General features: G+C 44.1%; 1 protein-coding gene across 6 annotated transcripts in view; it reads right to left on the bottom strand.

The window, feature by feature from the left end:
* LOC127000061 (transmembrane protein 201 homolog) overlaps positions 1-24,203 on the bottom strand; it is a 91,870-nt gene that overhangs the window by 51,627 nt on the left and 16,040 nt on the right. For 4 of the 6 annotated variants that reach the window (XM_050863474.1, XM_050863473.1, XM_050863478.1 and 1 more), the window contains exon 3: positions 16,231-16,451. The exons of 1 other annotated variant lie outside the window; for it this stretch is intronic. In XM_050863474.1, the coding sequence (XP_050719431.1) occupies positions 16,231-16,451 (221 nt within the window). Of the gene's footprint in view, positions 1-16,230; positions 16,452-17,453; positions 17,542-24,203 lie in introns of all 6 variants that reach the window. One more of the 6 variants, XM_050863477.1, reaches the window with a different exon arrangement.

Raw genomic sequence — 24,203 nt, 5'->3', positions numbered from 1 at the left:
CCGGGTTGATAGGTGGTCTTCTGGACAGCATGTGGGTAGTTTTAAGCCACTCGGCAGTGGCTGAAAAATCCCAGCTTGGTAGCACCGGTCGGGGATTGAACTCGCGTCCTCCCGAACGCGAGGCCGTTACTCTGCCGACTCAGCCACCGCCTCCCCAATGAGTAATGAAAGTGTGTACGAGCGTTTTGGAATGTGTCACGGGGGTGAAGGGAAGAAGTGTGGAGTGGTGGAAGAAGTGAAGCAACAGACCTTAAAGTGTTTGGCCATATGGAGCGAATGGAGGAGAGTAAGATGACCAGCAGGGTGTATGTGAGTGACATAGAGGGAGGGAATGCTAGAGGACGACCTCCAGCGAAATGAAGAGATAGGGTGCAAGAGTACGTTATACGTTAGGGAGAGAGGGGAAAGATCTTTCAGAAACTTTCAGCAGGCAAGGAGGGAGTGTCTGGATAGAGAAAGTTGGAAACTCTTCTGCCGTGGCCATCCCCTGCTCCTAGGAGCAGGCGTCGATGAAATGATGATGATAATATTCTGAAAGTTTAGCATGTAAATTCATTCATTCAACCAACCATGTTTACACAGGTAATATACACTCAGAAATGCATCTCCATCTCCCCAGCTCGCCAGAAACATCCATAGTCTGTCCACATTAACTTGGCCAATTTGCACCAAGAAGCCCCTCCCCCATACTGGCTAAGCTCTGCCCCCCTTTCACCCTACTGGCTGTTCATGACATCATGTATTGTTTCAGAGACACGTACAAAAATATATATGATTGAGATAATCTAGCGAGTTTCATGATTAAAAAATATTTATAATTTAGTGAATGACGGTACTCTAATTTAACAATCAATGATATCACCTAAGAAACAAAGTCCAATCATAATACTGCCAGTTTTCAAGGGAGAACGGCCCCTTCAAAACAATACAGTAGCAGCATTGAAGGCAATAGTAGGCTATCTATAAGAAATGCACACTTTCCTTCATTATTTCCTATATAACTCATTCACATAGGCATACTAAATATAATCACATTAAAAGTACCTTCTACAGTAACTTTATACAGGTAGGAATCATTGTCTTAAGGAGTAAGTTTTGTATTTGTGGCTTGGAGAGACGGGTGGTGCGTCGTCTGCAGTGCTCTCCGTCACCCACTATCCCGCCAAGCGTTCATAGCCTACCAGCCCCTCTAAGCCACAGATACGAAACTTATTCCATAATACAGTAAACCCTCTGGTATCCAGGTTAAGGAGACCGACCGAGGTGAAAAATGCGAAAAAATATTGAAAATGAGAAACTTCGTCAATGATCACCCTAAGGGCATAGAGAAAACATTACAGGGAGAATTTTTACCAACCGAGTTTAAATGGTCGTTTAAATTGCCGTTTATATCACCCCGCGCGCTCAGTCAAAGCCACGTGGGGCAGAAGATGCCTTTAGAAAAAAAATTGTAAGAAAAACACTGTAGTATTTAGACACGAATAGTTTTCTCTCTGGTGGTGTCTGATATTTTCTCCTGTGCGCACGGGACAATACTGTTCCGTAGCTCTCACCATAATTCATCAGTGCGTGTCCTTGTCACACAGAGGATAGACGTAGGTGTGTACACTCTCCCCCCACACTGCCTTTTTTTTTTCCTCTTATGACTAAACTGCTGCTGATGCTCGCTTCATCCAGTTCAAATGCCAAGAAGAAAGGCTGCCATTGTCAAGAGGATTGTCTGCTTGAAGAAGGCACGCCATGCTCGAGCAGAAAATGAAGAGAGACAGACAGGCATGGAGCAGCGAGGCCTGACTCTCCACCACCCACCGCTGCTGCCTCACTCGCCACCACCTCTCCCTCGCTCCCTGCTGCCACGACTGCTGTTCCTGATGCTTCTGCATCAACACCATCATTACCACAGCCTTCTACTTCAGTTTCAAGAGAGAAGAACCCATCTCACCATACAACAACAACAAAAAAAAGTCAAAATGAATACAAGACAAGGAGACAGAGCTTCTGACAGATCACAACCAAGAAAGAAGATAAAAACAGAAAAGGAAGGAAGCAAATTCTACCAGCCAGATAGTTTCTACACCAAGCGATGCAAACAAAAACTGGAAACAATGAGGGAGGCGGAGGCTCCCTGACACCCTCACCTTTGAGTGAGTAATACTTCTACAAGAAGTGTATGTGTGTGGAAGTGAGAATGGTTTGTTGGGTGATTAAAACGAGTGAGAGTGAGAGAGAGAGAGAGGGAGAGGGAGAGAGAGAGAGGGAGAGAGAATTGCTCGTTTGTGTGATTAATAGCCTCTTCTCATTTAACCCTCACAGCGTCGGCGTCGTACATGTACTACACAGGCTGAGTCACCTTCCCAGCGTCGGCGTCGTACATATACGACGCGACAATTTACGACACACACCGTGACTCAGATGTCTTTGTTGCCATTTTACCTGAGTTAAACCTATGTTTTTTCAGCATTTCTGACATAATGGGAGAAAAAAAATTTTGAAAAGTGCCGACGCTGGGGGGGGTCACGGGTGGGAAATGTTCCGACGCCATGGGGGTTAAGTGATGTGAGATTCGGACTCGGGCTGAGGAGGTGGTTCAGATGATGTGAGTCATGCGCGCTGTGTTAGCAACGGAAAGGCCTGAGGAATGAAGCGAGGTGAAGAAGCTGTTCCCGATTATGAGAGGGGCAGTTGGCCGCCAGCAAGCACACCAGAAGGAGGCCCCGCAAAGAAGGCCTTCATACCGCCCGGGGCGAGGTTCTGTGCGAGGCACCGTCGGCTGTGTGCCGGAGTCCGGAGTGCCCGCTGTTGGGAAGGCCTACGACTGGCTACTGACGATTGGCGCAGCCCTTGTTACTTATTGCTGTTACTCAATTTAATTGCACTGCAAATAAACTGCACTGCAGAGAAAAGTGTTTGTTGTGCTCCTACTGGCCTCTACAAGCTATCTAGGCATTATGTCTGAGCACTCCCTCGACCTGAAATTGATACCACAGTATGACGGCAGTGGCACTGCGTCTGTGGTGGAATGGATAGAAAAACTAGAACTCGTCTGCAAGTTACGGAAAATTGATGATGTGGCCAGTGTGATCCCTCTTCGCCTTTCTGGGGGTGCATTTGCTGTTTATCTTCAATTAGGAGAAGAGGAAAAGAAGAAGAAAGAGAAGATAAAGGAAGCACTTCTGGCCGCATTTGCCGCGGACCCCTATGCAGCCTATGAACAGTTCGTCAGCCGAAAATTGACACCAGGTGAAAGTCCTGACGTCTTTCTAGCTGAGCTGCGGCGCCTGTCTTCTCTGTTTGGCGGGATGTCTGAGAAGGGCCTGGCTTGTGCATTTGTTTCTGGCCTTCCAGAGAGTGTTCGGCAGTTACTTAGAGCTGGATCACGAATGGAGGCACTGGACATTGGACAGCTCCTAACTCGAGCAAGGGCTGTCATACGAGATGATGGGACTTCTGGTATTCAGGAAGCATGTCTTGCCGCCCAAGGAGACGGTAAACAGATCAGCGCCTCCAATCAACGATGTTACATCTGCGACGGCATGAACCACTTTGCCAGGAACTGCTTGGCTCGTCGGGGGTAAGCAGGCACCAACAGAGGACTTTCTCAGAGACGCCGTGTGCGGTGCTATCGTTGTGGTGTTTGGGGCCATGTTTCATCAGCGTGCTCGGGAAACGCTAGTGGAGGGGAGGCGTCAGCGCCAGTCTCTCCTCAGAAAGATTAGTGAAAGAGGCGCTACCAACTACAGTAGTGACATTGAACGGGGACAAGCACAGCGTATTGGTTGATACTGGCTGCTCTCGATGCGTGGCTCATGTCTCCTGCTGTAAGAATTGGAAGAAAGAGGCAGTGTCCATCCTGAATATTAGTGGGAAGGAGCAGCAGTGTGAGGGCACAGGTGTTGTAAGAATCCAATTGGATAACGGTGCTGTTGCCGAGGTTGAAGTGATTGTTGTTAGTGTCAAACCACTAGGATTCACGTTTATACTAGGAATGAACGGCATTACTGCACTCGGTGGTGTTTTCATCAATGGACGTGAAGTGCGGTTTGGGACAGCAAATACAAATGTGTGTGCCGCAGCGGTTGGTAAAGTGATAGAGGAACGAGACTTCACTGCATCTTACGACACAGCAAGTCGCTCCTGGACAGCGGCATGGAAGTGGTCAAACGGTAAAGAGCCAGGCCTTCTGAAAAACCAGATGGAGGCATGGAGTCCCCCGCGGAGTGAGAGCACAGTATGAAGAAGAAATCGATAAGTGGATAGAAGACAAATGGATGGTGCCATTCGACGAAAGAAAACACGGTCCAGCAAAGGGACTCATCCCTTTGATGGTTGTTATACAACACAACAAAGGGAAGGTGAGGCCCGTACTCGATTTCAGGGAGCTGAATTCCTACATAGACACCTTTACAGCGGATGCGGATGTCTGTGCAGACAAAATACGGGAATGGCGAAGGAAAGGAACAAACTTGTCTACTGTAGATCTAAAGAAGGCCTACCTACAAATACACATTCACGAATCTCTCTGGCCATATCAGACTGTGATGTATAAAGGCCGCAGGTATTGCCTTACTCGTCTGGGATTCGGCCTGAATGTTGCTCCATTAGTGATGAAAGCAGTGCTCAACAGCGTGTTATCACAAGATCCTGATGTGAGGCGGGGAACGTCGGCCTACATTGACGACATCATAGTAAACGAAGACATCGTTGCTGCCAACCGTGTTTTAGAACATCTTGAACAATATGGACTGGCTGCCAAAACCCCCGAGCGTGTGGCTAAAGGAGCAAGAGTGTTGGGCTTGAAGGTTTGGGGGGAGCATCACTCACTGGCTTGGGGTCGTGATGGCAGGATAAGCGAATTACCTGAACAGCTCACTCGAAGAAGTGTGTTTTCCTACTGTGGAAAATTGGTTGGTCACTTTCCAGTGTGCGGATGGTTGAGAGTGGCATCTGCCTATGTGAAGAGAAGGGTTAATCTTTCAACGCGAGGATGGGATGATGCCGTTGTTGGTGAGGAACCACGGATGCTGCTAACAGAGATCTTGACTAGGGTAAAGAAGGACAACCCAGCTCGAGGCAGGTGGGATGTTAAAGGAGACACTGCAAGAGTGTGGGTGGATGCAAGTTCCCTGGCTCTAGGCGCAGCGGTTGAGGTGGACGGGTGCATCATCGAAGACGCTAGCTGGCTTCGCACTGAAGGCATGGATCATATAAATATGGCAGAACTCGATTCAGTCATCAAGGGACTCAACCTTGCACTAGCTTGGCAGATGAAAACTGTGGAATTAATGAGTGACTCTACCACTGTGTGTCGGTGGGTAGAGGATGCCCTCACTGGTCGTGCAAGGCTGAAAACGAAAGCGGCTAGCGAAATGTTGATACGTAGATGCCTTGGCATCATTGTGTCCCTGGTCAAGGAGTGCGGTCTATCGCTTTCCATCACGCGAATATCGTCAGCGGAGAACAAAGCAGACTCCCTCACACGTGTGCCCCAGCGATGGCTGAAAGCATCATCAACAGTCGATCTGTCACCGTCAGTTTGTGCCATTGCTGCAGACCCTGCTATTGATCAGTTAGTGGCAGACGTTCACCATTCTCGAGGTCATCCTGGTGTGAGACGGACTCTTTACTTCGCGAGGAGGGTCAACCCGGCAGTAACCAGGGGACAGGTGCGCTCAATTACTACCACCTGTCAGGAATGCCTATCTATCGACCCGGCGCCTGCGAAGTGGCATACTGGTGACTTGTCCGTGACTGGCATTTGGCAAAGAGTCGGGATGGACATCACGCACTGCAGAGGACAGTCTTATCTCTCACTGATAGACTGTGGACCATCACGCTTCACCATTTGGCGCCTGCTTCAGCTTCAGACAAGTGATTGCGTCATTAAGCACCTGGAAGCGGTGTTCTTTGAACGTGGGGCGCCGCAGGAGCTACTGACGGATAACGACACAGCTTTTCGCAGTAAGCTGTTTTCTCAGTTCGCCTTGCGGTGGAATGTGCGTGTCCACTATAGGGGAGCCTATGCCCCATCTGGTAATGGTATAGTGGAACGCTGCCACCGTACTGTGAAGGTGATTGCGGCAAGGAAAGGCTGTTCGATAGTAGAGGCAGTGTATCTATACAACATCACGCCTTCTGATGATTGTACGCAGTCTTCCGCTCCAGGAAATGTAATCTACAATTACGCCATGAGTGCGAGGAGAGGCTGAAATAGAAAGAAATGTCAGGGTACAACACAATCCTTACCAAATGGGAGATAATGTATGGGTGAAGCCGCCAAGAGGACGCTGCGACGACCGATATAAGGAGGGCACGGTGACCAGTATTGTTTCTGATCAAGTTGCGGAGGTGGATCAAATTCCGCGGCATGTCAAGGATCTCCGGAAGCGTAGTTCGAGCCGTCAACGACAAGAGCAAGATATTATCACCTCTGAAAGTAGTGACGATGAATTGATAATGGCGTTCCCTGTTCAAGATGATGCCGACGTGGGTCAACGGAGGGTTATCGAGGAAGGGGAGGCAGAACAACCATTAAGACGTTCGACCAGGATAGCAAGACGGCGACAGTGTTTAGTATGTGATTGATATATCAGGGGGGAGTGTATGTGTGTGGAAGTGAGAATGGATTGTTGGGTGATTAAAACGAGAGTGAGAGTGAGAGAGAGAGAGAGAGAGGGAGAGGGAGAGAGAGAGAGAGGGAGAGAGAATTGCTCGTTTGTGTAATTAATAGCCTCTTCTCATTTAAGTGATGTGAGATTCGGACTCGGGCTGAGGAGGTGGTTCAGATGATGTGAGTCATGCGCGCTGTGTTAGCAACGGAAAGGCCTGAGGAATGAAGCGAGGTGAAGAAGCTGTTCCCGATTATGAGAGGGGCAGTTGGCCGCCAGCAAGCACACCAGAAGGAGGCCCCGCAAAGAAGGCCTTCATACCGCCCGGGGCGAGGTTCTGTGCAAGGCACCATTGGCTGTGTGCCGGAGTCCGGAGTGCCCGCTGTTGGGAAGGCCTACAACGGCGGCGGCGAATCAGGGGAAGCGGACCACTGGCTACTGACGATTGGCGCAGCCCTTGTTACTTATTGCTGTTACTCAATTTAATTGCACTGCAAATAAACTGCACTGCAGAGAAAAGTGTTTGTTGTGCTCCTACTGGCCTCTACAGATCAGGTGCCATGTTCATGACTCAAGATCACCTAAATAGCAAGACAACAACATTACAATACCTGGTACTAACAATATTTGGCACAGTGTGGCCATTCATGGACGAGGAACATCAATATATACTTACGTAACTTTAAAGCCCCGTAACTCAAAACTAACTTTTTACAATAAATTGGTGAATAACTCCTACATTTATCATTCGATTTTAATGAATAAGGTACTGGTGGAAAGAGCATTAAAATGGCTTTTTTTTCTTTTGTCTCAGAATTTTAAAAATTTGCTTTGGAACTTTTACATTTTTAAAGATATAATTAAACAGGGGAAAATGGAATATTTTTTTTTGCTCATAAACTAAAGAGAAAATAACCATTCTGCCACAACAGCTTTCTTACCAATGATGTAAACTACTGTCAGACAATTTTGCAAGGAATTATAAAGGAAAGCCTAGTCAGTATTCATCAAAATGTTTTTTTTTTATATTTTGGCATTTTGATTAAAAAAGAAACGAAATATGGACCAAAGTTGCTCAAACATTCACTATAGATTCACGTATGCAAAACAAATCATCAAAAAATCAAATCTGCAATTTGGGTGATAAGGAAAGAAGATGGGATTTTACTCAGTCGGTCTCCTTAATGGAGCCAATGGGGCACCTGGATATGGGAAAAACCCGGATATGGCGTAGGTTAAGTCTACGGACCTGAAAACCCAGCTTTCGATCATGGCCTGCCATATAGGCAACGGCAGAGTACTGCATAGGTGCTTCTGTCCATACTCATACTATGGTACGCCCCATGGCTTTGTAGCAGTCAGTCTGAACCAGGGAGTGAAATGTGCGTGATTGACGTGCTCCGGGCGCTGAGAAAAGGGTTCAAGCAGTGGCGTCACGGTTAGCACTCGCGGCAATCTCTCCCTGGCTTATCGCACTCCTGCTGCACCTTGGGGGGATCTGTTACTTGGGATTCGGCAATTAGGCGCGACAGCCTCAACCGCTAACCCATTGCTGGGGTGCCTAGCCCTGTGTTCACAGGCAGCAGCTACTGTTCCCCTGCCTGGCCAATCATAGCAGTGGGGCCTGGACCCAACCCAGCAAAGCCCAGGTATTTGTGGCAGCTTAACCGCCCAAGTCTGCACCATCATGTTTACCACGTAGGTTCTCTAGCAGACCCAGCACTGCCACAAGAAACTTTTTACGGGTCTAGTTTTCATACCTGGGCACTTCCGCACCTCGGTCCGGACCTCCGCTCCTCCGCACCTGCGGACCGCCAAACGAGCTGCGGAAGCCCGGAAGTGCGGAACGTTTTCAAAAGTGCGGAAGTAACAGGTGCGGACAGGCGAAATTTTGGGTCCAGACTTCCGCACCTGAGATTTTCAAAGATAAAAAAACGAAGACGACAAACAGTCCGCGGCATTACTTTCGCGCGTTTTGGCGGGCTGTGTGCTACCAGCTGATCACTGTGTCAATTTTCTTTTTCTTTTCAGAATCTTTTGACATTTAGTGATTCACTGCGATTGTTTAGTGTTTAGTGTTTACAAATAAACATGGACAGATACGTGAAAAGAGGTGATAGCGACAGGAGCAGGAGTGTGTCAGGGGATAGTAGCGTCAATAGCGTGAGCTACAGAACCAGCACGCCTGCACCGTCAGCCTCCAGAACCCCTACGCCGCTGGCGACGTCAGACATTTCCTTGTCTGACGTGGAGCTGGACCCCTTCCAGTGTAATGCCAGAATTTAATTAAGAATGGGAAAATGTAAATTAGGGAGGAATAAGCCGTTACCGCATAGAACATTCCAGACTCGCGCTTGAGAGGCCCACCCCATTTGAAGGTAAATATATATTTCTCTCTCTCTCTCTCTCTCTCTCTCTCTCTCTCTCTCTCTCTCTCTCTCTCTCTATATATATATATATATATATATATATATATGAAGCTTGATGTATTATTGCCTTGTACTATTTTGTTTTATTTTTGAGGTGCGGACTAGTTTTTTCAGGCGCGCTTTAATAGTTTTGCGTACAGTAGCGGAGGTGCGGAGGTCCGGTAGCGGACCGAGCGAAAAAAATTTAGGCGCGGAAGTACAGGTGCGGACTACCTGCGTCCGAAGTGCGGAGGAGCGGTAGCGGACTACCCCAAATCCAGTAACGCGCCCAGCTCTGCTAGTTTTACAAAACTGGAAGGCCGATCACTCTGTGCTGTTCTTAGGTGCGCGCCCACGGCTTTATCGCTGCGTAGCTGCGTTAGCAACCTCGTGGCTATGAGCACCGCGAGCTTTACCACCCAGGTCAATCAGAAGGCATACCAGAGCGATACCCGAAACAGTCCAGGCCGGCAACGGGGATCAAGTGCTCCAAGCAGGCTTCTATACGGATGCCCGGGCAACCACCCCAGGGCAATACCCTTTGAAGCCCGGCAAGGAGCCTGAAGGCCCATAGACGCCGGGCAAGTACGCCAGGCCACCCCACTCCCCAGTGTGAGTGGGGAGGATAACCAAGGAGTCAATGACAACCTGGCGCATCCGCTTGCGTGGTGATCTGTGGCTGTTTAATTACACTGTGTTGCCCTTGCGAGCCAGGGGGGGCAGGTACCCCCTGCACAGTGCATCCAGCAGGACCACGGGGAGGCCAGCCACAAAAAGTAGCCACGATTTACGGCCAGCCCACACCTCCAGATCTGGCTGGCCCACGGGACTCCCGAACCTCTGCGGGCCCCTTTACTCGCCTTACCGTAAGCATGGTAAAATCCTTCTTTCACATGTCGGACCGAGGGCGGTACTTATCCGCATTTCATATTCCGCCCCGACTCCCGCAGTAGTGCTAGCGGACCTGCACGCCTTCTCCACGGGGATGGAACGCTACTCACCTAGTCCAGTCTGGATTTACGGTAGGCAGCCATCAAGGCTTAAGCTAGGGTTCGCACTGTGTTTCATTTGAACAGTTCTTTAATTGACACTCCTGCCATTTAAACCTGCAATGCCTTGACTCTCGTCACTTTGATATGGTCGGTAGCGCTCGGCAAAAACGTTTACGTGCCAGTTGTACTGCGAAGCACACAGCTTTCCTGCGAACCTTCACACAAGGACATCAATACCATTGCTATGTGCAAGCTGGGGCACGCCTTACGGGTGCGGTACACCACCCGGGCAGAGCTTAGAGGCATCATGCGGGCAATTTGAACTTTTTTTTTTTTTTTTTTTTTTTTTTTGAGAAAATCAAATATTTTTTAAACTCCCGGATACGGGCGAGGTCGGATACGGTGCACCCGGATAACTGAGGGTTTACTGTACAATGATTCCTACCTGTATGAAGTTACTGTAGAAGATACTTTTTATGTGATTATATTTAGTATGCCTATGTGAATGAGTTATGTAGGAAATAATGACGGAAAGTGTACATTACTTTATAGATAGCCTACTATCGTCTTCAATGCTGCTGCTATATTGTTTTGAAGGGCTCGCTCTCCCTTGAAAACTGGTAGTAGTAGTATCGTACTTTGTTTCTTAGGTGATGTCATTGATTGTTAACCCTTTCGTTGCTAAACGCTCGCAGTAGCACTAGCGTAACTTGCCAGTGGTGCTAAACGCTCGCTGCGAGCTCCAGTCGCACTCAAATTTGCCGCATAAGAGTGTTCCAACACTAATTCTCATCCCACAGCATTGCCAATTCAATGGGTTTTCCAGTAAATTTGGTGGAAAATCATATCAGCCTAGTGCGGAAAATCTACGGACAAGCAACTGGTGGATGTTGTTGTCCATATAGAGGTATTTTTGCATAGCTTCACCTATCACATGACTGATATTTTGACCAAATAGTTGTAAATTTTGCAGTTGGTAATACTGCCCTGCCAGAACCCCATCATCAAGAGATCTACTCAGTAGTTGCCTTACAGCTGACCGTCGCGCACGTGTAAATGTACGTCTTCACAGGCAACAGCCCCTGAACGTGTCTGTACATTCGCAGGAGAGGCTTACATTACCAAATCTTCTCCTCTTTCCAATGGTGTTTTTGTTTTTTAACTGTGATGAATAGTTTTTGAGATTCAGAGGTTAAAATAGCGAGCACTAGCGTCACTTGCTGGTGGTGCTAAAAGCTCGCTGCGAGCGCCAGTCGCACTCGCAGCAAAAAACACACCCTGAACGTGCCTGTACATTCACAGGAGAGGCTTACATAACTGAATCTTATAGATCTTGGCCTCCTCTTTCCAATGGTGTTTTTGTTTTGTAGCTGTGATGAATAGTTTTTGAGATACAGCAGTTAAAAGAGATCCCCTTCCCCCGCTGGGGTGCCCGAGCGCGCCTGGGGGTAGTCTCGCTGTGAGCGCTTAGCAAGGAAAGGGTTAAATTAGAGTGCCGTCATTCAATTAAACTACAAACATTTTTTAATCATGAAACTAGCTAGATTATCTCAATCATACATACCGTATTTTACAGCTTACAAGACGCTGCATCTTGGAAGATGCACCCTAATATTGGAGAGAAATTTTAAGAAAAAAAAAATTAAGTCATTCTCACACAAGAACAGCTTCACCATATCCATGAATTTATGTAACCTTTTCTTAAAACTATTTATTGTCTCAGCACTCACCACAAGTTTGCTGGAGCACTCACCACAAATGTACAACTAGGCAAATTCAACTACCGTTGGTAAATACACACACACTGAAACAGTGGGTCCCCGACATAAACATGGCGGCATGTAGGCTATTGGTTTGTTTACATTCATCACTCGTCCGATTTTGTCCATATGGCGATGACATACTAGTTGGTGGTTAGTAAATATACCATACATCTTTCATGGTCCAAGGGTGGTTTTATTTCCATAAAAGTGCATAGGAGACAACACATCAACACAGCAGATCCAAACACAGCCGATCCAAAGGCTTGCTGGTCTATGGAAATATGCCACCTGTACCATCAAGATCAAGAGCGGAATGGCTCCCGCCGCTACCAGCCGCACAATAAACAACAGACGTTTGGGTCACATTTGGGCTTGTGGCTTGGCTCCAGGAAGGTTTATGGTATTGGAAATACTTGTAACAAGTAAGTACTGAGGTTATATCATATAAAAGGCTGAATTAAATAGTTACTTAAGTTAATCTCATAATGTAATGACAACATACAATTCCACATCCCTATCGGTCGAGCCAATACGGTGACCGTCCAAGCTCACTTGAGCCTGGACGTTGCTGCCACAATACAACATTCGTCTTGGAAGACGCACAAGTATTTTTCATGGTATTTTTTAGGAAAAAAAGTGCATCTTGTGAGCCGTAAAATACGGTATTTGGTACGTATCTCTGAAACAATATGTGACGTCATGAACCGCCAATCAGGTGAAAGGGGGCGGAGCTTAGCCAGTATGGGGGAGGGGCTTCTCGGTGCAAATTGGCCAAGTTTATATGGACAGACTATAGTTTACATATCCCATGCAGGGATTTAAACCAATCTAACCTTTCATGAGAGAACACATTTTTCAAATGTTTAAATGTCTTGTATTTCACGTGCCTTTTCAATCAGGGGTGGGGCAGAAAGCATGGCACCTGCAGACCTAGCTATGCAGACAAAAACATTCAGGTAATGCCTGATCCAACACCTCCATTTTCAGCTCCTGTAGTGTTTCACACTTTTCTGTGGCCTCAATGGACTCGCTCTTAAAAAAAAAATCTCGAGCTGATTGGACTGGGTTTTGATGTCATAGGGCCGCTTTCACAGTCATCTGGTACACACCGTAACCAAAGGCCCTACCATCCTGGTAGCACCCGTTACCATCGCCTCCATCCACTTTCACAGTCGCTGTTTTCATGGTATCGGTGACTACCAGCGTGGTAATGATCATGACAAGACGAAGGCACGTGATTCAGCAGTGTTGGTATGACGGAGCTGTGGGAAATGTCAGCATTAAATCAGCTGAGCGGAGGATTATGAAGGATAAATATGAAAAATAAACGTACAAAAAGTAAACGTGAAAAATAAATATAAAGAAAAACTGAAGAATAGATATGATGAAAAAATGTGGTGTCTCGCTGTAATACACCGCTCAAATCTTCTGATAACCTAATACTTCCTTCAGCGTTCAGGAGGATGCGAGTTCAATCCCCGCCCGGTGCCACCAAGCTGGGATTTTTCAGCCACCACCGAGTGGCTTACAACTACCCACATGCTGTCCAGAAGACCACCTATCAACCCGGACTTTAGATTCTAGAATTAAAGATGAGCTCCAGGAGGGCAGCATGAGCCAATGCAAGATGGTGCCACTATAAAAACTCGCCTACGCAAGAACAGGCTGGGCCGACCATCAGGGCCCACTGGGAAGAAGCCTTGGGCCGACCATCAGGCCCCACCAGGAAGAAACCTACCGGCGCAATAGGCCGCGACGTAAAAAAAATAATTAAATAAATAAAAAAATTAAAAATATTAATGTTCTATTATTTAGCAGATGTCAGCAAGACAGTCTCTTCACTTGCATTACATTTGTTCATTATTCACACTTATTTAGCAGACTTCACGTTTATTCATTAAATAACTGGGCTGATTTCGTTATATGTATGCCCTATGCAAGCATACATGTGGCTATCGAGAATAATACGAGAGTTTGACCAAGAAGGCATAACAAGTGAATAATGGTGACAAGTATTAAAGTCCTCCCTTCTCCTTTATTGTGCATTTTGCAACAATAAACAATCAATCAAACTGAAATTCTCAGCAGGACGTTTACTGGTCAGCAGGTGAAGTGAGTTCATGTAATTCAAAGTCTTCTAATTGTTTTCTCTTATTACCATTGAGGCCATGCAACGTGTTGCTGTACTGTTTAATATTTTTTTACATCCATTTAAATAAATAACAACCACTTGAGAGCAAGAATTTGTACTATTTACTAATAATTAATGTCATTGGTGAGTTCCATTGGGGAGCCCCCACAGCTACCAGAGCTCTGTTACCAGAGGTTCCAATCTCTGGTACTGATGCAAACAAACAGCCCTGCAAAAGGCGACTGTGAAAGCGGATTTCTTGTTGGTAGCAGCGATCGACGCTCATTGGTGACGATCAACATAAACAAACGTGACTGTGAAAGCAGCCCATAAAGTGCTAAAACCAGCATTATACTCCTCCATCAAGCTGTATGGCTCTCTCCTTTCTTATCATTTTATTTTTCACAGTATTTACTTCCATGCACATATGTTCAATATGATCCTTGGTGTTCTATCAGTGGGTTGCAAATAGCTTATGGCATAATGGGCTATGGTTGATGTGATCTTTGTTGAAGAGACTGTAGCCATCTATATTGTATTCTGAAATTAACCCATAGACGTCGGGCTAGAGGACTATTGTCGTCCTCGCAGCGTGTGGGCGGTGTTAATAAATTTTGGAAAAATTTTCATCAATGCCCTGTGTGGCAATTTCAAACGAAAACATGATAATTTATACTGTTTTCTCACTGCCAATCCTTCCTCTCCACAATGAAATAAATTGAAAGTGTCTAGGTTGTAGCACAGCAGAGATATGATGTTGGGAAGAGGTGCTATTATTGGCCAAGCCGAGCGCACTTGTTCGTGCTGGCGCTGCTGACCTGGACCTGGGTCTCCTGCCTCGCCCGGCGCCACCACACTGCATGCATCCTCTCCTACCAATGCAATTATTCATATTAGGCTACATATTACGCATGTTTGATGGTCATACAAATAACTCCTTTCGAAACTGAATGTGTTTTTTGCCATCATATGCACAAAAAAAAGCTTTCATAAACACAATATAATTATAGAATATATACACTTACTAGGCTACATATTATGCATGTTTGTAGCTTACATAAAAGTAACTTCTTATCATGACGGACCTGCTGTGGTTGCATACCACGAGCATCATGAACCCCACGACGGGCACCAACACCACGTCGGCCACCCCTGATACCACAACGAGCCCCAAGGACACATCCTCATGCTCTCTTACGTCGAGGTGGTGAAGGGTGTGATGCAGTGAACGCAGACGATGGAGGTGTGGGTGATGGTGTGGGTGATGAGGGTGTGGAGGATGAAGGTGTGGATGATGAGGGTGTGGAGGATGAAGGTGTGGGTGATGAGGGTGTGGAAGATGAGAGTGTGGGGGAGGTCGTTTGATGGCGGCAGGGCCAGCGGCAACTACGTTTTGGAGCCACACTTCTCTCAGCCTCTGTCTCGCTTCTCGAGTCATTTACCTTCCCAAGATCATCAACATGCTCTTCGTCACTTTCATTGACAGTAGATGTGATTGGAAAGGCAGGAAAAGACTGTGTTGTGGTGGTGCGAGGCAGCGTGTTGTGAACAGCAGCCACAGAAACAGACTGTGCCCCAATCTGTTCTAATTCATCTTCTAACTCCTCAGACCCTGAATCACCACTTTCCAATGGAGAAAGCTTCTCATCGAGCAGGGCTCTTATGATACTGCTGTTATTCAAAATTCCCTTATACGATGGCTTAGCGCGCTCCATGAGTTTAGGGGTAGAGGAACAAGGGCCCGCTGGCGCGCTCCCTTCCTCCACGCATCTGGACACAGGGAAATCATTCTCAGCATGTCTCTCCATCATAGTGGCCTGTAAGCTCTGGGAAGTAGTGTGAAATGTAGGACAGAGATTGCCATCAACCACTGGACACAATAATTACGTCACGGGAGTACAAATCTTGGCGGGACAACAGAGGGCCATTGAATGTTTCCTTTACAGCAATTATGTTAAAATTTTCTGTTAAACATAATAGAGACAGAGACATAGATACAATAAACAGAAAAAGCAGGAATAATTGCAAATATATATAAATATACCCCCCCAACCAGGTTCATCGATGCCAGAACACTCCCAATGCTCAGAAACACATTTAAGACCTCCATTGAATATTAAGATGACTTCACATCCAAAAGCAGATTAGTAGTGACACATAAAAAAAGATATATAACAATGTGGAAAATACAATGGTGGATAACTTTTCATCTTGAACCAAATTATTTCATAAAAACAATGTAATAAATGTATTCAATTCCTCTTGGTTTAAAAGTCAATAATATCATTCAAAAAATATTAAGTCAATAATTTTCAAATAGTTAAGACACACCTGTAATCCTCTATTTCCTTGTCATAGTTGTCAGGGTGGATGGGCGTATAATCCGCCAGAGCCCGCACTTTAAGGGTTTGGTTGAGATTACATGTCTGACAAAACCCATTTCCAAGGGACAGTGTGGGCCTACTTCCACCCTGCAGTCCTTTGTAATCCCGCGAAGTTACATTCAAGCTCTCACAATACTGGGCTGGTAGGTCACGGTTGTAATCACCATCCTGGAGGCAAAGCAACACATTTCTAATTACAAAAGACATTATAGCAGTCATCTTAATGTTACTGTTTCAACTGTTGACAGAAAACTTCCATTTTTGTTAAAATAATTAATGTATATTAACACTCAAGTTTGTTGGGGTCTCTTTTATCATTAAGTCACTATTTCGAGTGGCTAGGAAGGTATCCTTATTTAGCTCATGTTATAATGCTACTGCTGAAGAAAGGACAAGTTACCATCACTTTTAACCCCTTCACTACGGCCGGCCCAAAACAGCACCCTGCGCCGTATCCAGGATACCATGGCGCCAAATTTCAAATGTCGCTATTGCATGTAACAAGTTTTCAGCCATAAACTTAAGTTACTCAACATAATCATAAGAACATAAGAACATAAGAGTCTGCAAGAGGCCAGTAGGCCTGTACAAGGCAGCTCCTTTGAACCTAAGCTCCCATGTATCATGTATTACATATGAAAACATGCAGAATTAAATGGTGCACATAAAGAAACTCATTACAGCAGGGCCAAAACAGCGCCCCGTGCCGTATCCAGGATCGCCGCGCGTGCCAAATTTCAAATGTCGCTATTGAATATAACAAGTTTTCAGCCATAAATTCAACACAATCATCATGTATTATATATGAAAACATGCAGAATTAAATGGTGCACATAAAGAAACAAATTAATTCATAATTTTGAGATGTAAGCATAAATATAGAGATAAAATAACTCGTATATTGGCTAAAGCGAGCCAGGACGCAGTATGCGTGTCCTCGGATATGGTACATGGCACGCAAGGACGCAGTATACGCGTCCTCATGTTGAAGGGGTTAATATGAACGTAACTCATATTGTGAGGGATGCCTTTATTACCAACCCCTTTGAATTTTAGGAGATGAAAAGATCCATCAAGTAATGATAATTTAATAACTGTAATGAGACCACCTTCAGAACTGGAAACCTTGTGCTATGCAATTTTGCACAACACAACCAGGTGCACTCTTACTGAGACTCATGCTGCTGTTGTGGTGTGTGCTCAGCAAGTCATTCACCTTCCTTATGCCCTCATCGTTGTATCCATTTAGATATGAAAACTTGCCATCACAAAGAAAAAAAAATGATGGTAATTTCAACAGTAAAGAAAAAAAGAAAAGAAAAGAAAAAAGAAACCAAAGGGTCAAAATGGGTGTTCAACAATGTCTGCCATTACTCCCAGGGATTGTACTCCGGAGACTTAAGACAAGTCCAAACAAGAACATTCAATAATTCCCTCCTTGATGTACAGCCTTTTGTTTCAGTACAGTATTTTGCCACTCACTGCAGGCTAGACCTGTAAAGTTTTCTATTCTAAAATAATTATTGATTTCTGTCAGACTATCAGGGCATCCTACAGTTGTTGTCAAGTAAATATTATGTCCATATTTTTTATGTAAGGTGTGTGAATTCTTTTTATGCATGCTTATGTATAATTTATATATAAATATATATACAGTCATCCCTCAAATAGTACGGGGGTTAGGGACCCAGGATCCCCGTACTATTTGAAAATCCGTATAAAATTAGTGCCCCCCTTAGAAACACTCCTGGGCTGCGTTTGAGAGGGAACTGGGACTCGGGCGTCCAGTGCTCTCAAGCGAGTGGCGGCAGCACTAAATTGCCAACAGCACGTCCACTCGCTCCCGACTTTGAGAGGCAGAGCACCTTCATGCTGTGATGACGTCATCAGCAAATATGGCGGCCCAAACAAACACATAAAAGTGTTTCCATTGCATTTCACATCTCTGTGCCACTATAACCACTGCAGCTTCCTTTTCATCCGTTGTAAAGAGTTCGTCAGCCAGGACAGCTAGTAATGCATGTTAAATGTCACCAGGAAGATCAGCGTACGCCACTTTGCTGCAAGTAAGATGCCGTTACCATAGCAACAACGAGGCTTAGTAAAATAATGGCCTTTATCTCCACTCTTACCGCACTCTTGGAGCACTGGCAGTTACTGTGGCAAGAATTTCTTTTACACTGATTTTCAGGGTGTTGGCCCTGAGGGAGTAAGCCATTTCAAAGGCTGTAGTTGGGACCGAAAGGGACAACTACATCCCGAACCAAAACCAAGACATAGATAATAGATACAGTGAACACTGCTCTCATTCACATGGTATGCTCTCCCTACGGCAACATAACTCGCCCCAAAACATAGCTTCTAAATCTGAATTCTTCTGCAAGGTGAACACCTATCTCGAACGCTTTGGGGTGCTTTCAGTGTGTGTTTTGGTAGAACAGTGTTGCCACTCATGCCATGGCTACTTGGTTTGATAAGCGGAAAATTTAAAAATCCTAAAAAAAATCTTCCATGACAATCTGTATAAAACCAAAAACGTACTATTGGAAACTGTACTATTTGAGGGACGACTGTATAGTCAAACCTCGGTTTACGAGTTTAATTCGTTTCAAAACTTTGCCCGCACACCAAAACACTCATAAACCAAAACGAACTTACACGTTAAAATTAATGTAAATCCCATTCATGCGTCCCAAATAAATAAAAAATTAAAAATTATTTTTCATTATTTTTTTACAGAATGAAAGTAATTTTAGTAACAAATAGCAATGATAAATAATATGTACCATATTTTGTGGCGTATAACGCGCACCTTTATCACATAAAAAATGCCTGAAAGTTTACCCCTGTGCACTATATGCCAAAGGCACAAATTTTTATTGATTTTTTTTCTCTTCTTGGGAGAGTTTTAAGGGTCATTTTTTTTTGTCTTGTCCCATAACAAGTGCAAACTTACCTTTATTATTGTTTACGATCCTTCGTAGTCCATAGCTGTCTTATAATATGTTACAATAGAATACAGGGCAATCAAATCACTACTATACAAAAATTAAATTGGTGGAAGATCACCCATGCCTTGTTGTTATCCCGCTTTTCCGTCGGGTGCTGACATGACCTGGCCGCCATTTGCATTGTTTTGTATGACTAAGGAGCACTGTTGCCAATTTGAGCAGTACAAGCTACATAAAAAATCATATTGGAAAAAAAATATCCATGTGTTCATTATTAATTATTAACATTAGTGAGAATAATGGGGTAAATATGATATCAGAAACTGTACATCATGAGTCTTATGCGAGGAGTTATTTGGCATAACACCAGCCCAGCCGCCATTTGCATTGTTTGAAAACCACACAACCACCCAGACAACAAACAGCTGCATGCCGCGTGCCACCAGAATCGTGTGAATTGTGTCTTGCCTAGTTGTCTGTCATAACCTACGAGTGATGGTGAGAATAATATGCTAATTATGATATCAGCTGTGCATCATCAGTATATCTTGAGGATGTATTTCTCACAACACCAGCCCAACCGTCATGTTCATTGCTTTACTCAAGGACACTTGTCAATTCAAGCAGTACAGGTTACACCAATAATAAGTAAATTTCAGGAAACTGTACATCGTCAGTGTTCTTTAACCGTAAATATTTCTGAGTATTTTAACTTTTTTTTCTTCAAAAATTGTTGTCTTAAAATTTGGGGTGCGCGTTATATGCCACAAAATACAGTAACAAATCAATGTGTTACGGTTGTTACGGAGACTCCTACAACCACTAACTACACTCGAGGTGTAGGTTTCGCCCCGGAGTTTAGCAGTCGTAGTTTCCCTGTTCTCGAGGCACCGGAACTACGTTCAACCACCAACGTGAAGCCAACCCGACATATCGTCCGAGATGGAGGGTGAATAGGTGTCAGTCACATCAAGAAGGGCATACAAGCTGCTGAGGCTCGCCCCCCTTCCTGTTGCGAGCATAGTATCCACCGTTAAAAGGAGCTGCCTCGTACAGGCCTACCGGCCTCTTGCAGACTCCTGCGTTCTTATGTTCTTATGTTCTTATGTTCCTGTTCTCTTCTTAGCAGCACCGTCCCTCTTAACCATCTTTCTGGGGGACATTGTTAAAGCAAAAAGAATTCACACTGTAGTGCTGAAAACATGACACAAGCGCACGGATGCTATTTTTATGAGTTTACAACGTGGACTGAGACTAGAGCCATCATCTGGCGGTCAAGAATTACACTAAACCAAGCAAAAACTAACCCCAAGTCTTGCAAAATTCTTGCTTTTCTTGTTCTGGCGCATTAGATTTTAAAGAATGGACATGTTTCCAGTTCTGGGAAGAGCCTAGAAATGCATTGTGCCACATACCAATGATAACGTAGTGCACATATTACGTCCTATATATCGCTAGTTGATTGGATATTGGAAAGATATCTCAAATTCTTCTCACCTCACGGGGAGAAGCCACCATTAGCTCGTGACATCATCAGGCTGAAGCGGAGTACAGCAGACGACAGTACCAGTGTTGTGTCCATTGTTTTTTCATCAGCTATGGACACTCCAGCTCCAAACTGTGCCTAACAGGTATGTTATAGGTGCTTACAGAACACCTTAAAAGAGTGTTGGAAATGTGTTGTATTATTATAATGGGAGTGAAATCAACCGATTCGCCTCTACTCTGTAGAAAATAGTTAAATTCACGATTAAAAGTTAGTCCGAGGGGGAACTAAAGAGAAAAATCAAGGTTGAATTTATATTAGTATTACAGAAACTTACCTTGCCTAACCAAGAGAAAACAATGGCTCTGGAATGTCAGAGAGAGAGAGAATCAAAGCCTGAAGATGAATAAGAAGAAAATGAATCCAGACCGATATTTTATAATCAGAGGATGTGACAGTAGAGAGAATAGTTAAGTTCACAATGAAAAGTTAGTCCAAGGGGAAACTAAAGAAAATTACTGCAGGATTCACTAGCACAGACAGAAATAGCTTACATGGAGTACTTTTGTCCATATATATATATATATATATATATATATATATATATATATATATATATATATATATATATATATATATATATATATATATATATATATATATATATATATATATATATATATTCTTGCACATTGGCACGAATCACCAACGACTGTGGGTTACGTCTCCAGGCAATGCTATCCACTAGAAACATACACCACAACACGAAATCTCGGAGTAACACAAAGTTGGCGGCCTGTTGACTGCATCGTGACATCACGACCAATCAGCACCCATTTCCAGGTCACGTGATTTTTCCTCAACTTTAATCCATATTTTATACCACATTTACTATTTTACATGAAGAAAAAATAGTACCATAGCTGAATTTAGGGCTTATTTCATCCATACAGACAGAATTTGAAACAATTATGTTGACCAGAAACATGTCTATTCCCCCAATTCTTTGCAGGAATCAGGGGTCCTGTGCAAGCCTTTTTGCTCGTAAATCAAAACACTCGTAAACCGGGGTTTGATTGTATATATCAGTGGTTCTCAACCGGGGGTGCGCGGACAGTCTCCCGAGGGTGCGCGAGCACAGGATGGGAGGGGAAAAAATCACGGAAAATCACGAACTCACTAGCTATTAGTAATAATAATAATAATAATAATAATGATACTAATAATAATAATAATAATAATAATAATAATAATAATAATAATAATAATAATGATAATAATAATATAATAATAATAATGATAATGATAATAATAATAATAATAATAATAATAATAATAATAATAATAATAATAGTGTGGGCCAATACAATAATCCAGCTTGCAAAAGGTTGAGAACCCCTGGTATAAATATATATACAGTAATCCCTCGCCATATCGCGGTTCACTTATCGCGGATTTTTAAATTGTAAATATTTAGGTTCGTATCGCAGATTTTTTGCTATATCGCTGGATTTTGCGGTATAGAGGTATTTTAATCTATTTATTATTTTACTTATTTTGCAGTAAAAGAAGCATTTTCTAGCCTAAAAAATTGTAAACAATATATAAAAAATATAAAAATATTAATACGAACATATTAAAATAATATTAAATTGCAATAAAATACGTAGCGTACAGCAGATGAGTAGACAAAGACTGCACGTATGGAAACAGCTTCTGACGCTTCGCTTGAGCTAGTTTGCCCGTGTGATTGTACCACGGCACACTATTGGCTGATGGATGGGAGGCGACCAACCAGAGCACTGTGTTCTGTATCCTGAAGCTGATTGGCTCAGCGACCGTAGCATTTGTAGGTTCGTGATTGGTTAGCTCTGAGACAAATGGAGAGTGTGTTACAGCTAGCTACCATTAAATGCTCTAGAAGTTGTCAATGAGGACCCAGAAAGGATGAGGCAATGACTACACTTGAACATGACTCAAGTCATAAACTTGCTCAACATGATTACTACAAGCTTATCTAGCCGTGAACTCTTTGCAGTACTGGAATAAACACATGGAAGCTACTGAACCGAACAGCTAATATGCTCTTCTTCTTCTTCTTGTGACCACAACTTACCAACCACAAGTAACCAACATGTTGGTGACTGAGTTTCTGACTAGAATTTCGATGAGTTTCCCGTGAAATGTAGCCGACTTTGAATCTCTCAAGAAACTAGTGGTTGGGTGACCTTGTTCACACGGGCTGAAGCGAGATTCAGGTATGCGTGCTTATATAAATAATATGTATAAAATATAATAAATAAAATATATCAATAATAAAATATATATAAGGTCGCTACTTTCGCGTGTCCAACCATTGGGGCTATAGGCAACCACAGTTGCCCGTATGTCCAACCGGGAGCGAGTTGTTGGTTGTCCGTATGAAAGGAAAATGGTTGTGAGTACGACCGTGGGTACGTGGGTACCTCACGGCTGTATGTAAACAAACAGACGACGGCAGTGGCTGATGAGTGAGGAGCAGTGGAAGATGGCCCACCAAGAGACTCATAAAATGGACTGGCAGAGCTGCTTTGCTTACTACTTGATTAACAAGATAAGAGAACACCCCGTGCTGGGGAACCACAGTCCAAAAAACTTTTTTTCTCAAGTCTATGAAAATTGTAGAACTCCCAGTGATGTCTTCCTCTTCTTCTTCTTTTGACCTGTAATGCATGACAGCGACGGTGAAAAGTAACAGTGGAAAATAGCAAAAGGGCATAGAAAACCAAAATCAGGGAAAGAAAAGAACAGAAAAACACCAAAGTTTAGGGTGAAGTGTATAAGTGCGCACTGTAAAGTAAATAAGGGCCGCTTTCACAATCACTGTTTATTTTTATCGTTACCAATGGCGGCGATCAACGCTAGTTTTCCACGTGAAATTGGCCTATGGGGTAGTGGTGGCTGCAGAGGAAGCGACAGGTGTTGAATGTGTGTGGTAAGGTGCGGCGCGAGGTTAACCCCTCAGCCGCCACAAGGTGCCGTTGTAAAGGCAATACCTCCGACACCATCACATCACATCACTACCCATCAGCCAGTTTCACGTGGAAATACTAGAGCGGTGATCGTCGCCATTGGTAACGATCAATACAAATAAACTGACTGTGAAAGTGGCCCTAAGTGCATGTTGTGAAGTATAAAAGTGTGGAGAAGGAGGACCTAAGAAGCGATACAAAGCATTACAGGTCTATAGAAGAAGAAGAAGGTCCACTATACACTGGCCGGTGTTGCAAGTATTATCTTCCCGCTGAAACTAATCATTCTGTTTGGATTTGTTATTTTCTGTCCGCATGTGGTCTTTGTGAGCGGTGAGTAAAATATGGAAGCAGTAAGCAAGTTGAACCTCTCTGCAAGCTATTTTGCAATTGCGGCGGCAGTTTACGTTCAATAGGCATTGAAAAGTTAATCATGATGTTAGTGATTTGATGATATATACAGGTAACTCTC

This window comes from Eriocheir sinensis, chromosome 17 (genome assembly GCF_024679095.1).
Source record: "Eriocheir sinensis breed Jianghai 21 chromosome 17, ASM2467909v1, whole genome shotgun sequence".
Classification (NCBI taxonomy): Eukaryota; Metazoa; Arthropoda; class Malacostraca; order Decapoda; family Varunidae; genus Eriocheir; species Eriocheir sinensis.
Note: the sequence above shows the minus strand (reverse complement) of the source record. Positions and strands in the feature narration are given on the sequence as shown.